The sequence below is a fragment of the Urocampus carinirostris genome, chromosome 1 (genome assembly GCF_059441175.1).
Source record: "Urocampus carinirostris isolate Australia breed hairy pipefish chromosome 1, RoL_Ucar_1.0, whole genome shotgun sequence".
NCBI lineage: Eukaryota > Metazoa > Chordata > Actinopteri > Syngnathiformes > Syngnathidae > Urocampus > Urocampus carinirostris.
The window spans coordinates 6,841,037-6,856,941 of record NC_142349.1 but is presented as its reverse complement, the minus strand read 5'-3'; the positions used below and the strand labels follow the sequence as shown (position 1 = coordinate 6,856,941).

The following is a 15,905-nucleotide window of genomic DNA, read 5'->3' as shown; positions in this document are numbered from 1 at the left end:
CGTTCCAAAAATCTTAGTGCTGTGTTTATCGTAAATATAAACTAAACTAAGATCATGACATTTCCTAGCAAAAAGTAACAGTATCGGATCGATATCGATCGTTACTATTGTTTTGTTAACTTGGAGCAGATCGATACTAATATTCCCAGTATCACCCACCCCTAGACCCAAGCCGCGCAACGTGTTGTCCCCCCCCAAAAAAGGTGTCGAGCCCACTGGCCCGGATTTGTTGTACAGACGCTTGGTCCCACCAATGTGAAGCCTTCCCCGGCAGACTGGCACACCCACCCCGCCAAGGCCGTAACAGTCAGTTGGGCCTAGACGGGCTTCCTGGTCCGCGGCTCCGCCTCGCTTCGCTCTGGCCGGACACTTCTCAACAGAACAAAAGCGGCCATCCCGACCGTACACAAGCTCCCGACTGAGGAATAAAAAAGGGATAAGCGCCTAAGCAGGGCGCCGACCAAGAACAAGTGGGGGAAAAAGAGCGAGAAACTTGGTCGCATCCCGCCTTCCTTTGGCCGTTAATCCGACGAGGTTCTCGGTGAAATAAGGCAAAGGGTCAAGCCGCAAGACGAAACGGGCATTGTGTCCAGTCTTCTTCCAAACTTCGGCCATTTAGAATCGCCTTACACTAAAACGCGTCCCTTACGCGCACGGGACACGGACGAGACGGATTCATTGTTGGTAAGTTTTAGTTTCGCGATTGTTAAAAGTCTTTCTAGCGGCGAAGTGCGCCAGCTCACTCAAGCGTTTTACTTAGTACGCCATAAAGGGGGCACGGGCTCGACTACCATTGTTAGTGCCACAACAAGCAACTTTTGGCTCTTTTATCTCAAGCTCCGTTTCTAATGTCTGCCTGACTGGTGAATCCACCAGAATAAGAAAGCAAAACAAGAGCGGGGGTCGGCTAGTAAATAACCGCCCGTATTTGTTCCATTAGGTCACTGATGACGAAGATTGTGTCGTTGGAGTTTGGTTCCACATTTCTGGCGAAGCTAACGCGACCTAAATCCCTGGCGTAGTTTATAAACAAGACGTGCACGATCTCTTCTTGTTCGGGGAATTTGGTAATTATTTTTAGGAACTAAGGACGCTTCTTTGACTGGTCGTCATTCATAAAATCAATTTCTTTTCAACTTGAACTGCTTATCCTTTAAAAAAAAAAATCCAACAGTTCCCTATTTAAATCGCATAGTAATTTTTTTTGTATTATGTGGACATTTTATAACGTTTTTCCCAACAATTTTGAAATGTTTTTGATCAAAACATTTTTTTTTTAATTTTGGGTTTGTCATGAAATTCTCAAGTAACACTGATGAATTTCTCCATTTACAAGTTCACAGGTTTCCGCTGTGCCGTTTGCCTCGGTGAAGGACTCTACTTGTCTTTTGGAGACTTGAAGTGGAACAAAGCCCAACAAGAAAAGGGTGAGAACGTAACCGTGAAAGGCTTTCTCATGGCTGTCCGTTCTCCACGCTCCCACCCTTTGCGACCAGTGCCTCCCCCTTCTCCTACTCACACAAAACAAAAGTCACCCACCACACTTTGGGGGAGGGGAACCCAGTCTGGACCGGGTATACGACTCGTTTCAGTGGGAGTTCAGAATAAGGAGTTCAAAGCAGAGGGGGGAAGGGGGAACAGCTGTCCGTCAGTTGACTTCAACAATGAGAGCGGAACAAAAAGTTTCAAAATAATAAAATATCAAACATCAAATAAAATGACCATCCTTTTTCTTTTAGGCGAAGCACTCTTTCCCAGACCCAGATGGCGACCTTTAATGAACAAAATGGGAGATCGGAAATACATGCAACAAAGAAGTTCTTGGATGGTCAAACAACAAAGACTGTTTGTAAAGTAAAGCAAGAGGATAAACACCCTGGTAAAGCTGCACGTGCCCGGGCAACTGAAAGCAACGCAGGCTCCGCATCCAGTTTCACTACCAACCACAATTCTGTTGTGTGTTTGCCCCTTGTGTCAGAAGAACTTAAACTGGTGTGGACTCACTCTGATCAAACCAGGGAACTTGACTCCACTCCAGAGCTTGTCCAAGCCTTTAACCTGTTTCCATACCCTTCGTCACTTGAGGTCAACACACTTGCCCGGGTTTGCGCTTTGCCATTGGACAAAGTTAAGGTTTGGTTCATGGTACAGAGAATAAAATACGGGATCAGCTGGTCATCTGAGGAAATACAGGAGACACGACGGAAACTATCAGTGCCATATTCTTATGATGACTGTGCTGAAACGAGGAAGGAAGCCAAAGTAATTGAGGATAAAGATTCTGCGGCTGAACCGGTTATCCCCATTGTGACTCCACAGAAGAAACCAAAATGTGAATCACCAGATTCTCTTAAACCAACAAAATCCCCCTCACCGTGTTTCAGTTCCACATTACCGCCACCTCAGGATTCTTATTATTACCGCCCCCCAAGTGACACACCACCAAGTGCAAAGGCGACGACTGCTGCTACCGCTGCCGAGGCGTCCTTAGACCTTTCAGGGTCCTCGCCACAACAACTTCGCCATGGACGCTATAAAAAGTCCAAAGTTCAGCTTGCTGCACTGCGAAAGAGCTTTTTGAGAGAGAACTGGCCTGCCGAGGTGGAGCTTAAGCGTTTGCAGGAAGAGACCGGCTTGAGCCGGAACGACATCCGAAAATGGTTCAGTGACAGCCGTTACCAGCTTCGGGTCGGACGAGGAAGCCTGGCAGCAGCCCAGGGATTTACTAACCTCACAGCTGTGGGGGGCAAACACGAACAACAAAGCGAACCTCTTCCACTTACGACTCAAAAGAATCGGCTTTTTAATGTCACGGGCAAGGGCCAGGAGGGAGCCCGAGGCAACATGATTAGAAATTCACATTTCTTTCAGACTTTCTTGTCCCACAGCCTCGAGGCGTACGGAGAACAAGATCTTGAGCCGGAGGGATATGAAGCAACGGAGGACCTGTCTGGTGACGGCGACAGCGTTAAAGATGGGGAGCAAAGTGAAGAGGAACCTTTACAACTGGTCAAACCCTGCAAGATTGACCAACAGGCATTACCAGAGGAACCGCCTGATGCCTTGAAACCCTCTCCCTGCTCCTCCCCCTCCGGCACGCCACCGCTTGCAGCGTCACCATACAAAGAGCTCCCAAACAACATCAGCACATCAAAGAAGTCAGTCCCCTCCACTAGGGGTGAAAATCAACACCTTTCAGCGGCCTCTACATCCCGGCCATCTGCTGGCAGACCCAGGAAGACCAAGGAGCAGTTGGCTTTATTAAAGCAGCACTTCCTACGATGCCAATGGCCCAAAAGTGAAGATTACACAGAACTGGTCAAGATTACGGGTTTACCTCGAGCTGATGTCATCCAGTGGTTCGGGGACACGCGTTACGCTGTTAAAAATGGCCAGCTGCGATGGGTCAAGGGCGTCCGTGATAAATTCTTGGCCGAGCTCTCTGTCCAGCAGACCAATGCCGGGTTTCCAATCGGCTTGGGAACATCTCCGAGGATTGGAGGTAGCCGTAAACGGAAATCGCAAGTCAACGGGACCAACCCGAGTTCCTCAAATGTTCAGCCTTTAGTCAACTATTTCCTCTCCACAGGCTCACTCAATGAAAAAGACCTTGATGTGTTATGCAAGAAATCAAAAATGAGTTACCAACAAGTGCGAGATTGGTTTTCATCCCAGGTTGTCAGGCAGCCTGAGCACAGAGCTCTTGTTGCAGATTGAAGCATTTTTGAAGTAGACTGGAGGGTTCGTATTGACTGAGAACTCACAATGTTGTTCCCACCAGCAAACTTAGTGATTTGGTATGTCTATTTTGCTTTATCTAAAGCACGATTGTAAAAGTTAAGTCTTCCAAGTACACGCCCAAATCTAAATTTGTGGCATGTACATTTGCTTCGTTTTCATCTTCTTGTAATATATTTTAAAGTGAAGAACTTTGCAGCCTGTGTTACTGTAAATAGGAAAGAAAAGTGCAGACTGGTTTGCTCTATTTTTTGTAAACTTGTTTAGATAAAGTACAGAATAGCTCTTTGTAGCAGTAATTTAAACCGATGGTTCTTTTGGTACAAGAGTACAGTGGAAGAGACGAGATTTTGTGTAATCATTCCTTTATAGCCCATTATTCCTTAAAAGGAATGCACACTGGACATTTTCCCTTTTGATTTGACATCTTGCACTTTGGATTTGCAGCCTGCTGCCGTTATGGTTAATAAGTCCTCTAATTTCAATGTACTAAACACTGTCCTCCTTTTAACCTGCTGTTGTTTGTTAACTTATACAAGTTTAGATTAAAAAAGTCAAAAACATTGCTGTTTTCTTCTGCACTATGTATTCAAAACACATCCTGAATGATTTGGCGATCGTGTTAAAGTTGGGGTGCAGGATTTGAAAACTTAAGGCTGCAATCATGACTTTAGGACAGGTGATGGTGGCAGCGTAACCACCATTGTGAGTATTTATTAGGTGCGCTCGGACAAACTCTTCTTTTTAATTAAAAACTATTTTGGGGTTTTGTTTTGCCTCAAACAGGCCTTAAAAAGGCAATATAAGAGCAGATAGGCACCATGGAAACTATAGTACAAGGACTCTTTAAACTCAGTTAGGCATTGATAACACATACCTAATAGAGAAAATATCAAAATCCCAACTTTTTAAGGACACTTCAAACTACGCACCCTACCTTTAATTCATTTTAAAGTTGTTTCACACAGAAGAGAACTCACTACTGTTAACTCAATGTGTTATTAAATATGTTTAATGATCCTATCAAATCGCCAAGATTCTCGTCTTCATGACATTAAACATGACATTCAAATTCTGATCCCAACAAGTATCTTAGAAATTTTACAAATATCAGCACAATATTCAAGTGCCTTTAATGACAAACGGACATGAAGTAATCTCACTAAATTGTTTTATATAACATTTGCTTTCATTAGTTTGCAGTTTTTTAAGTAATTTGAAAACCCTCAAATGTATTTGGCTTGTTAAAACGATGCTTATTGTTTCTATCAAAGTTTGCAAACAATTCAGAATATATCATGAAGGATAGAGCCTCAAACCCTAAACTAAGAATAACGTGCACCTTTGAGAAACAAGAGTAGTGAGATCATATGACTGTTAAATTACTCAGCGGAAAACAACACAGTGCAACCGACGGTACAAAAAAATCCTCCCCCTTCCTAGAAAAACAGCACTTGCTGTATTTTTACAAATGAAGACAATTTGATTAGGTCCTTGGTGTGCGGATGGATATACCCGTCATCGGATCAAACCGGAAGATGTTTGGGTTTCTGTGGAGGACATATAATGATGTGCAGACTATGCAAATAAGACACTGACTGATGTTCTTTTCTCACCTTGTGGATGGGCTAAAAGTAGTAGGGGTCCCTTTAAACAGTAACAAACATAAGGGGCTTTGATTTTCTGAAAACGTCAAACACGTCAACACCTACTATTTATGCGTTCAAGGAGAGGACTTTGGCTTGACATTGAAGTGTTTGATCCAGGATTCTGTAAACAATTATGGCATATACATGGGAAATCATTTTGACATAATTCCCAAATCCAGACACATTTTTTGAATATGAAGAGCTACTATAGACACTTCTCCAGCCTACGTCATTACCGGATCACCTCCGGATGCGTGTGCATAGCTTACCCTTGCAGTATGAGTTTGAATGGAGCGAGAGAAGATTTGTATGTTAATACGTGTTTTTTTAGGGTCGCAATTTCCGGAGCATCATGCTCAGCTGATCTGTACGGCTGCACAATTTGCAATTTGAAGAAACACAATATTTTTGCAATTCCTAGAGGAAACAGGCTTTTTCATGACCACCGTAGCATTCTGTGGCTCCAACCGATTAAAATAACTGACTTGAGTAAGATCAGCATTAGGGATGTCCACGTTTATTGTGCTTATTTCATATCTGGTAAGTTATTGTTGCATTCTGCTTTGGATTTACTTATATGTCGATTGCCTTAGTAAGTGTAAGTAAAATAAGTGAATTCGTTGCTACTACCTGTTCTAGCTAATGATCTTTTATAATCCTCATAACATTATTTTTCTCAATATTCATATTATATAAACATTTAATAATCCATTATATTGTTAATGAAAATGATTATTTATTTAGCAGATCTACAAATAAATCTACGATTTACACATGTGACTTTTAGACCTTGATTAAATCACAAATACAGTCGTGTGCAAAAGTTTGGGCACCTGATCATTTTCAAGATTTTCCTTCATAAATCATTGATTGTTCGGATCAGAAATTTCAGTGAAATATATCAAATAGCAGACAAACACAGTTATATCTGAGAAGTGAAATGAAGTTTAAAAGATTTACAGCAAATGTGCAATAATTGATTAAACAAAAGTAGGCAGGTGCATAAATTTGGGCACCCCAACAGAAAAGTGACATCAATATTAAGTAGATCCTCCTTTTGCAGAAATAACAGCCTCGAAACGTTTCCTGTAGCTTCCAATGAGGGTTTGGATTCTGGTTGAAGACATCTTTGACCATTGTTCTTTACAAAACATCTCCAATTTATTTGGGTTTGATGGTTTTCGAGCATGGACTGCCGTATTTAAATCGCACCACAGATTTTCAATAGTATTCAGGTCTGGGGACTAAGATGGCCATTCCAGAATATTGTACTTGTTCCTCTGCACGAATGCCTTAGTAGAATTTGAGCAGTGTTTGGGGTCGTCTTTTTGAAGTATCCAGCCCCGGCGCAACTTCAGCTTTGTCACTGATTCTAGAACATTGTTCGCAAGAATCTGCAGATACTGACTGGAATCCATGCGACCTCCAACTTTAACAGGATTGCCAGTACCTGCACTGGCCAAACAGCCCCACAGCATGATGGAAAAACCACCAAATTTTACTGTGGGTAGCAAGTGTTGGTCTTGGAATGCTGTGTTCTTCTTCCGCCATGCATACTGCCCCTTGTTATGTCCAAATATCTCAATTTTAGTTTCAGCAGTCCACAGCACCTTATTCCAAAATAAGGCTGCCTGGTCCAAATGGACTTTAGCATACCTCCAGCGACTATGTTTGTGGCATGTGCGCAGAAAAAAACTTCTGCGGCATTACTCTCCTACACAGCATCGCCTTGTGCAAAGTGCGCTGACTAGTTAAATGATGCGCAGTGACACCATCTGCAGCAAGATCATGTTGAAGGTCTTTGGGTTGTTTGATTGTTCTCAACATCCTTCGCCCGCTTATCTGAGACTTTTCTTGGCCTGCCACTCCGGGCCTGAACTATAATAGTGCCTGTGAGCTTCCATTTCCTCACTCATTTCATCACCGGCTCGAACGAGACGAAGACTCCGGTAAAAACAGGGGTTGGAGACTACGCGCTACAATAATAGCGGAACCATTGATACACAATGCTCACTCGATATGGAGTTTCTAGCTATGTACCGGGAGAGTTAACTGTGGTCTTTGTGTTTGCTGTATACTTTCCACCGCTAACAGTTTCACCAGATGCTAACGTTAGCATAGCGCTATATCTCCTGCCCGCTGCTAAACATCAGCTTGCACTACCCCAACGGAGCTTTATCGTCGACGGCAACTTTAATCGGGCATGTTTATTGACTGTACTCCCAAATCTACTAATTGTGGACTGAGCAATTCGGAAAAACGCTGGACTGTGTAATGTAAGATCAAACATTCGGGAACTCTGTTTGACCCTCACAACAACCGCCACCCCAAAACCGGAGTTGTCTAACCTATTCAGGTACACGTAAAGCCAAACCAAAGCTAAATTAAGGTGAAACACTTAGCAGTATATATAGGGCACGTTTTTCAGTACGATTTACAGTCAAGGTGTCACACAAAAAAAGGGGGAAAAAAAACTCGTTTTGGCTGTACAACGCTAAAGAATCCTTTATTTAAAAGTTCACTATATAATCTGTGTTCAGTGTTCAGATACTTTATGATGAATCCACAGAACTGTAAATACGCCAAAACACCGGAAGAGAACTTAGTCATTTGATTGGGTGAGTGGGAGGGATGGGTGGAGCTATGCAAAAAGTACAAGCATTCCCTCCCATCTCTCGCCAAAGGTAAGCACATAAGGCTCCCTATTCTCAGAATGTTGTGACGTTTTTACAAAATAAATGCTTGCATCTGGTTTTGAAACCAATATGTATGAAAAAAAGGTCAAAAGGAGTTTAACCGATCTTGAGTAATTGCAAGAAAGAGACAAGTTTAAAGTGGTCTGTTTGTTGATTTTGGGACACGGGCTCTGGCATTATTCTCTTTTCATAATTTTTATCAAATCATCAAAAATAAATGTGCTGAAGACTAAGCTTTTGTCTGGGGCGCCGGTTTAGCAATTTAGTAAATTTGTCTCATAATATATGGTGTGGCTCTTTCCCAAAATAAAATTAATATTTTTTGCTTTTATGGCTCTTTGAGTCAAAAAGGTTCCCGACCCCTGCTCTAAACCATGATGTTGAACAATCTTTGTTTTCAGGTCATTTGACAGTTGTTCTGAGGCTCCCGTGTTGCCACTCTTCAGAGAAGATGCAGAGGAGAACAACTTGCAACTGGCCACCTTAAATACCCTTTATTATGTCTAACTTAACTTGTGTATGTAGGTCAAGGGACAATGAGCTTACCAAACAAATTTTGAGTTACAATAATTAGTGCTAAATGTATTCAAATCAATAAAACAACAAGGGTGCCCAAATTTATGCACTTGCCTACTTTTGTTTAAGTAATTATTGCACACCTTCTGTAAATCCTATGAACTTCATTTCACTTCTCAGATATCACTGTTTGTCTGCCTTATGATATATTTAGCTGACATTGCTGATCCGAACAACCAATGATTTATTAGTTTATTTACGTGTGTAAATATTTTTGAGACAAATCTCTCCCCATATAGGTGTTGGGTAAAGTTATGGCACTGTATGTATTTACATTATCAGTGGCAGGAAGTTCTTCCCATTACAATTCACCACTGGGGAAACGCTATCTTATTTTTTTGCATTGCCCGTAATAAATGTCCACAATTGTTAAGTAATACTTGCACTATTACACATTTCATAGGGACCTTTTGAGGTGTAGCATGCGCCTGTCCTCTATAGCACAACCCATAGGGGGCGATGACGCTTCATAGGACAATATCGTACAAACTAATGCCAGCTGCAGTTAATCATGAGAAAATGAAGAAAAAATGCAATGGCAAAACAAAGCCTCTAGAGGGAAGTGCCGGTGTTATCTTTAAGCAGACTTGGCAACAATTTCAAACATTTCCAAGCACTTCACCCAAAATTAAAGCACTTTTTAATCCTTGAAAACACATTACAAGTCAAGCATTTTCAAGGATTTCGAAAACCCGTACGAACCTTGAATGTTTTTTTTATGACTTATGAGAGACTAATTTTTGTATGGACCATCTTCTATCCAAGGAACTGAACACATTTTCAAAGATTTCAACAACTCGTACAAACCCTGTTTAATTGATCCCACCGCACAAATGGTGAATATAAGGTGGATGCAAGCCAAGGAAAGTTATTCACTGTACTCCAAACTTTAACTTGTGTGTGAACTAAACTACTGTAGGTATAATCTGATCATCCGAGCCACCTGTTTTGTCCATTTAACTTGCTGGCATAATAAAATATTTAACTCGACACTTAGCCGATATGGACCGGCTTTGTATATAAGGCAAAAAAGTCAGAAACAAAAGCTCCACAAAGTGGCTCACGCGATCCATGTGTAGCACCGATCAAAACAACTTTTTTGTTGTTGTTGACTTTGATCACTAAAATGAAGTCGCTTTCTTTCTGCTTGCACTTACTTTGTGCTTATTTGAGTTACTATCAAATATCCAAAATATTTTTGTATCATTCAGCTGGTATAAACTGACATTCTGCTGTTCTGCCTCAACAATGCACGCGCAGCTAGGCTATGTTGCTCTTGTGTTGTACGCATACTGTAAGTTTAATTTTTTTTTAATGAAAATAGATTAAAAAATACAAAGGAAAGACATTAGTAATTATCATGATACTCAACCATACGAGATGGACCAAGACCTCCGTTTGTGGCCCACATTGGGGAATCTGCTGGCCCGAGGTGACTGTGAAGCACACAACACTATGAATCAAACAAGATGTTGTCAAGGCTTTCTCTTTTACAGATTTTGCGGCTTTGTGACAAAAAAAGGAAGTTTCCTGGCTGTCAAACATACCTTCTAGTTCCTAATAGAGGGGTCACTGGAGACAGAAAATGAATTCAGCGCAAAAGACGAAAGTGATTTCACCAACGTTTTTACAAATATGTATTTCAAAGCCCTGTCACATATACAACTCAGAATTTCATCCATTCGGATTCTTATAGAATGAAAGTAAAATACAGAGGACTAATCAGATACTGTATTTGAACTTTTATCAAAATGTATAATAGTTTATCTTTCTAAAAACCCAATCCTCGCAGATTTACAGAAATATGATTGAAGTCTTGCATTACCACGGCAAATAACAAATTCACAATTTAAAACAATAAGTGTAAAAATTTGATTATCATTACCAGGTGTGGCGATAGCCACAGGGAGCGAGATCTTTCGAATACTATTATGAGACAAATATTTTGGTTATTCTCTTTACAGTCCTTCATTGTGGAGGATAAATGTACTCTTACCCGTTTGTCTCAAAATTTCCCGGAGAAGCCTAAGGAGAAAATAATTTCACCATAAAAAATACTAAAAGCACTTTAAAAGTAAATCCAACAAGGACACCTACTCTCCTCTGTGAAAGAGGTTTTTTCAGCGCTGCCATCTCTCGTTTTAGCTCCTTATTTTGGCTTTGTAAATCAGCGTTCTCTCTTTTCAAGTCAGCTATTTGCCTTTTGACAGATGACACAATTGCAGCAAATTCTTGCCTGTTTTAAAAAAAAAACACATCCTCAAGTTACCTGTAATTCTGTTGAGTGACTTCTTTCAGATTTTTTTCTAGTTCGGCAGCCTTGTGCTTGAAATATGCTGTTGTTCTCTGCATTTGTGCGCGCTGGAAATCAGCAACCTGAGTAGTGGCCATTTTGTATATTGTTGTTCTGGTTATATTATTTTCAGGATGAAATTACAACCAAATCAGACAGAAGTGAAAAATGCTTGTGTGAACAAACCTGTGAAATGTGTTCAAGCCGGGACTTGAAGAGTTTCATGGGCTCCATGAAAAACATTTTTTGCTGTTGTTTCATCTAAAACACAAAGCCATTTTATCTTAAAAAATGAAGAAAAAATTGACCTCATTTTAAAACTGTTAAGTTTATACATTAGTAAACACTCAAAATAAGGCGAGTAGACATAAATGAATTTTGAGCTTGCACGACGGACAGGGAGAGAAGCTTTCTTTCAGAAGAGAATTTTGCCCTTCCTTAAGCCTTCCTCTGGGCCAAACCTCTTTTTCTTAAATCTTTAACGTTACAAAAACAGATTATCCATAAAAGGCGTGGAAATCAAAGAAAAGTAACATGGGTGGCCAAGAGCTCAATGATACAATAGTCAAAACAACAAACAACCGCAAGTCAAGAACTGGCATCCCATGAAATCTCCTTTGCACTTGTCCAATGGTAAAAACAACAAACTTTTCAAAATTCAAATATTACGGAAGACATTCCGAAATTAGATTTTTAAATAATTTGTCAGTTTCATATTTCCAATCAACCATGTGATGTTTTGGTAAAGCTCTGTTAAAGACTATGAGAATGCTAGTACAGTTAACCCTTGCTTATCACAGGGGTTACGTTCCAAAATGTATCAGTGAACGGCGAAATCCGTTAATTACTTTTTCTTTACAATTGTTCTTTACTCAAAATATTTAATATACATTTAATCCATGAAAAACCCCTTTTTAGAGGCTCAAGCATCTATTATTTTTTACCAAATACATACTGTACCCTCAAATCGTAAGCACAGAGACTGTTTACCAAATCAGAATGCAGAACACAACGCAAATCAGTGAAGTTGACGAAAAGGAAAGTCCACTACGTTATAGCGAAGGTTCAATATACATTAACCCAAAAAGGTGATTGTCCAGTAATTGTATTAAAGTGTTTTTAAGTCTTTAAAATTTCAACTTGTTCATGATATTCAAAAAGTGATTGGATTTTAGAGCGATTAAATATGATACAGGGTCTGTCAGTGAAATGACTGTCGAGGCGAAATATGCGGGGAGGCAGATCGTAAGTTAAAAAAAAACACAAAAACAATTTACACTCAGAGGATTAATATAAGATGACCACATATACAGTAAGGTTTATTGGCTCCTTTTTCATATTTTACTTAGCAACAAGTACCGCAAATTCTGGACTATAGAGCGCACCTGATTATAAGCCGCACCCACCACATTTTAAGAGGAAAACCGATTTTGTACTTACTCAAGCTGCACCTGTATATAAGCCGCATGTGCACACATTAAAAAATGTAACACAAAAACCAAATCAACCCAAACCCGACTAAGTCCCGCAATTGAAACTGAATGTGGGAGGGATTTTCAAGGGTTATTGTTCTATCTTAGTTATTCATTATCCATTATCCGTTATCGGTCAGTTCATAATACGCTACAAAGCCTAGGAGTCGGGACACTTACTCTCAGCCAAAAGGCCAAGCTAGGGTCCTAACCCTGAATGTCCTTCATTAAAGTACACAGTCCAAAATTCACAGCTGGCAAAATGAACGGAAAATGATACCAGTACTTAAGGTTTGATGCAGACCTGCAGAGTCCGGGTCCCGTTGAAAGTAATCCAAGGAAAAAAAGTGTATATTTCCAAATGTAAGGGTGGGAAAAATATATATCCACTATTGTCCGCCACCTTTACTCCACTTCCCGTCAGCCCCCGTTGTTTTCGCCTCTTCTTTTTGATTCGCCCGTGCAAAACATATCAGAATAAGTCTTTAAAATAAATACATTACAAAAATATACAGTTGCAAATACTTATTATACATGGTTACACATATTTACAAAGAAAGACGGTACACCGAGAGAGTTTTCAAAGCTTTAATAATGATAATATAACTTTTATCCCAAACAGTGCCTGTGACAGGGCAGTTAATGGTAGCAACACGCTAGCAATACGCTCGCAACACAGTAAACGGGTCTGTTAAAAAAATGAACCGTACTTGTAAAAATCACGGTAAACCGTCCTCATCTTCCTTCTTAGAATTGAAGCCATCAAAGTCGTCTTCCTCGGTGTCGGGAAGAAACCTTGTCATATAGACGTCGTCCCAAGCTCCAGCAGCCTCACTCGCGCTGTCATTGTCGCTTGAACTCTCATCCACTCCTGATTCTGTGCCCTCCTCTCCGTCACGCAGCAGACCGGCTTTTCGGAACCCGTTGGTGATGGTGGATTTTTGATGTGCCTTTCTTTTTGCATTTTGCATGATGAGGGTATGTTTACGCTAATTTAATCTGTGCACAAGCCAAGAAGTTGCAGTCTTCTTCGGTGCATATATTCCACCGGTCTAAATCTTACCTTTTGTACTCGAGCGCCGCTGGCGGCCGGTAGAAAAATTACATAAATTGGCCGCATCTCTGAATAAGCCGCAGGGTTGAACGTTTGGGAAAAAAGTAGCGGCTTATAGTCCGGAATTTACTGTAAATCTGCTGTCACTACCTTAAACTTCCAAAGGATCTAAAGCAGTATGAATGGGAAAACTAGGGAATGAACTCTGATATTTTTAGATTGAAAAAGAGGTCAGAATGAAGACATACTCAAACATGTCAACGCTTAACATGAGTAAAACTTGTGAAATTTCAAACTCAATGAAAATAAGTCACTAATGTCAACATGAGTTTATAAGTTTCCTAGTTATAAAAACATCACTGTCATTGAGGTTTTTCTTGGAACAATTTCAACAATGCATCCCTGTCAACTTATTTGTTTTCCTATTGATTTATACGGTTTTTGATCATTTCAAATTGCAAGTTTTGCAGAGGAAAAAAATAAAAACAAAAAAACCTTGACCGATATAGTATTGCCCATTTCGGCTCTAATCCGGATCATCTCAGTCACTGGTAGCAGATGACAACATAATCGGAGATTGCTTATATTGTCGCAGTAATCTACATAGTCCGTCTTGTTGTGAGTAAACAGGAGCCGCGTTGTGTTTGTAAGGTTTATTATTGTGTAATATGGGGATTTGCAACCATTAATAAGGAGAGCATTTGGCTGAGGTGGACAGGTATTATGTTATGTTTGAATCTGTATTTCTTAATTCTGCTAAGCTATTTTATTGATAAGGACTGGATTAAACCTTCCCTTCATACGTAAGGACCTAATTCTCTCCAAAGAATTAAAAATACACCTCCAAACGACTTTTCCAGAGCATCACACCACCATATCCAAAAAAATCAAAATCACCAACCTTTTCTGAGATGGGCAGATAGCGGCAACTGACTCCACATATGACACATTTCTCTGAGGGAAAATACACAATCCCAAGACTTATTTCAAACATTTTGCCAATCACCTCTAACAATGATTAAAAATATATATCAAAACAGACCAGCCTTGCTAGATTTAACACAGGCCTCACAGCAGACGTGTCCACAGTTGGACACTACAAACTTCGACCCTTTTCTTGTGAAGCACTTGTTACAGTGGAACCACTCCATTTAGACCTCTATAATCAAGCTCAACCACAAAACAAAGTAACAAATATTACAAAACATAGTTCATAGTTGATAATTTGATATGAATATGATGCCACCTTAGGTAGATCGTGTGCAATTTATCACAGTTATTAAAAGGATACTATGACAAGCCTTCAATTGTTAGCTACGTGTTGCTGCTTTAAAATGTCAAATAGAATTTAATGTCTAACAACAAAATACTTAACAATTCATGACGAAAAAATACTGTGATATTTTAGTGAATTACCTGACACCAAATAAAAGTTTCAGTCAAAAATAGAAGACAGTTAACATTCGTAAGTATGCTAGAAAAACTCAAATTGTACTTGACTAGCGAATCCTTTGAGGGGCGGAGTCTTCAAGTCCGTTCAATATTTTAATTGGTTAAAAACGTGCGCGCGCATACACACACACGCGCAGCCGATATCATTTTCTGAATCACAAAACGTCATAAATTCAACATTTAAAACCTGACTTAATGTGTATTGTATCCATTTGAGGCAAATCTGAATATTATCTTTTTGGAAAAAAATAGTCAATTAGTAACATGTTGTTGTCAAGGTGATTTTACGTTAATGTAAATCGATGTCAACCCGGAAGTTTTCTACCCAATGGCGGCGTACTTAGCTGTGGAGGAGGCAAGCTCTTATGATGAATTTTATTTGGAAAGAAATTCAGGTATGTGTTGATACGTTAACAGAAAACAACCCCTTTTATTCAAAGGAAAATTACAGTAAACACAGATTCTGATACTGAGAAAACATATTGACCTATGAACAGTATCGGTCATTTGAAATCAAAATTGCATTTTTCTTCCAAACAGATTGTTAGACTTTACACTAACCTCATAACTCTTATGAAGTACCCTCACTACACCTATTTTAAGTAGGCTACTTAAAGCATTAAATCCTTCAAGGCAAAGCACCAGATAATGTAATCACCCAAAGACATGAGAAATACCTTTTTATCACTTAAGCTTCCAAAAATTTCTGTAACAGTGAGATTGACTCAGGGGGTAAAGCGCCCATTTTGGGATGAAGAGGTCGGGGTTCGATTCCAAAGTGTCCTTGGGGCAAGACACTGAAACCCTAAACCCAGGTAGTTGCCTTGCGTCCCGACACTGCTATTGGTTGGTTTGCGTGTAAAAGGGAAAATGTAAAGCACATTGTAAGGTTCTTTGGAGGCCTGCATTGAGTTAATGTGTGCTTTATAAATGCAGACCATTTACAGAAACCTTTATACCAGCCCAAAGACGTTG

General features: G+C 40.0%; 2 protein-coding genes across 4 annotated transcripts; one reads left to right on the top strand and one right to left on the bottom strand.

Moving 5' to 3' along the window:
- Positions 1-269: 269 nt before the first annotated feature.
- Positions 270-4,301, top strand: homeza (homeobox and leucine zipper encoding a). Of its 2 annotated transcripts, none has more exons than XM_088350613.1 (3): positions 270-684; positions 1,344-1,427; positions 1,740-4,301. In XM_088350613.1, the coding sequence occupies exon 3, from the start codon at positions 1,765-1,767 to the stop codon at positions 3,715-3,717; it is 1,953 nt and encodes a 650-aa protein (XP_088206739.1). In that variant the 5' UTR covers positions 270-684; positions 1,344-1,427; positions 1,740-1,764; the 3' UTR covers positions 3,718-4,301. The 2 variants fall into 2 exon arrangements, with proteins under 2 accessions (XP_088206739.1, XP_088206730.1); XM_088350604.1 differs by having other exon boundaries at positions 271-684; positions 1,337-1,427.
- Positions 4,302-4,776: 475 nt separating this feature from the next.
- On the bottom strand, positions 4,777-15,014 carry rnf212b (E3 ubiquitin-protein ligase RNF212B). 2 transcript variants are annotated; one of them, XM_088350582.1, is made up of 13 exons: positions 14,895-15,014; positions 14,521-14,648; positions 14,380-14,432; positions 11,139-11,213; positions 10,929-11,035; positions 10,757-10,859; positions 10,656-10,684; positions 10,545-10,585; positions 10,207-10,231; positions 10,032-10,095; positions 5,451-5,508; positions 5,355-5,385; positions 4,777-5,288 (listed from the first exon to the last, which is right to left on the bottom strand). In XM_088350582.1, the coding sequence occupies exons 2-13, from the start codon at positions 14,627-14,629 to the stop codon at positions 5,225-5,227; spliced, it is 759 nt and encodes a 252-aa protein (XP_088206708.1). In that variant the 5' UTR covers positions 14,630-14,648; positions 14,895-15,014; the 3' UTR covers positions 4,777-5,224. The 2 variants fall into 2 exon arrangements, with proteins under 2 accessions (XP_088206708.1, XP_088206717.1); XM_088350591.1 differs by having other exon boundaries at positions 14,521-14,637; positions 14,895-14,960.
- Positions 15,015-15,905: the final 891 nt, after the last annotated feature.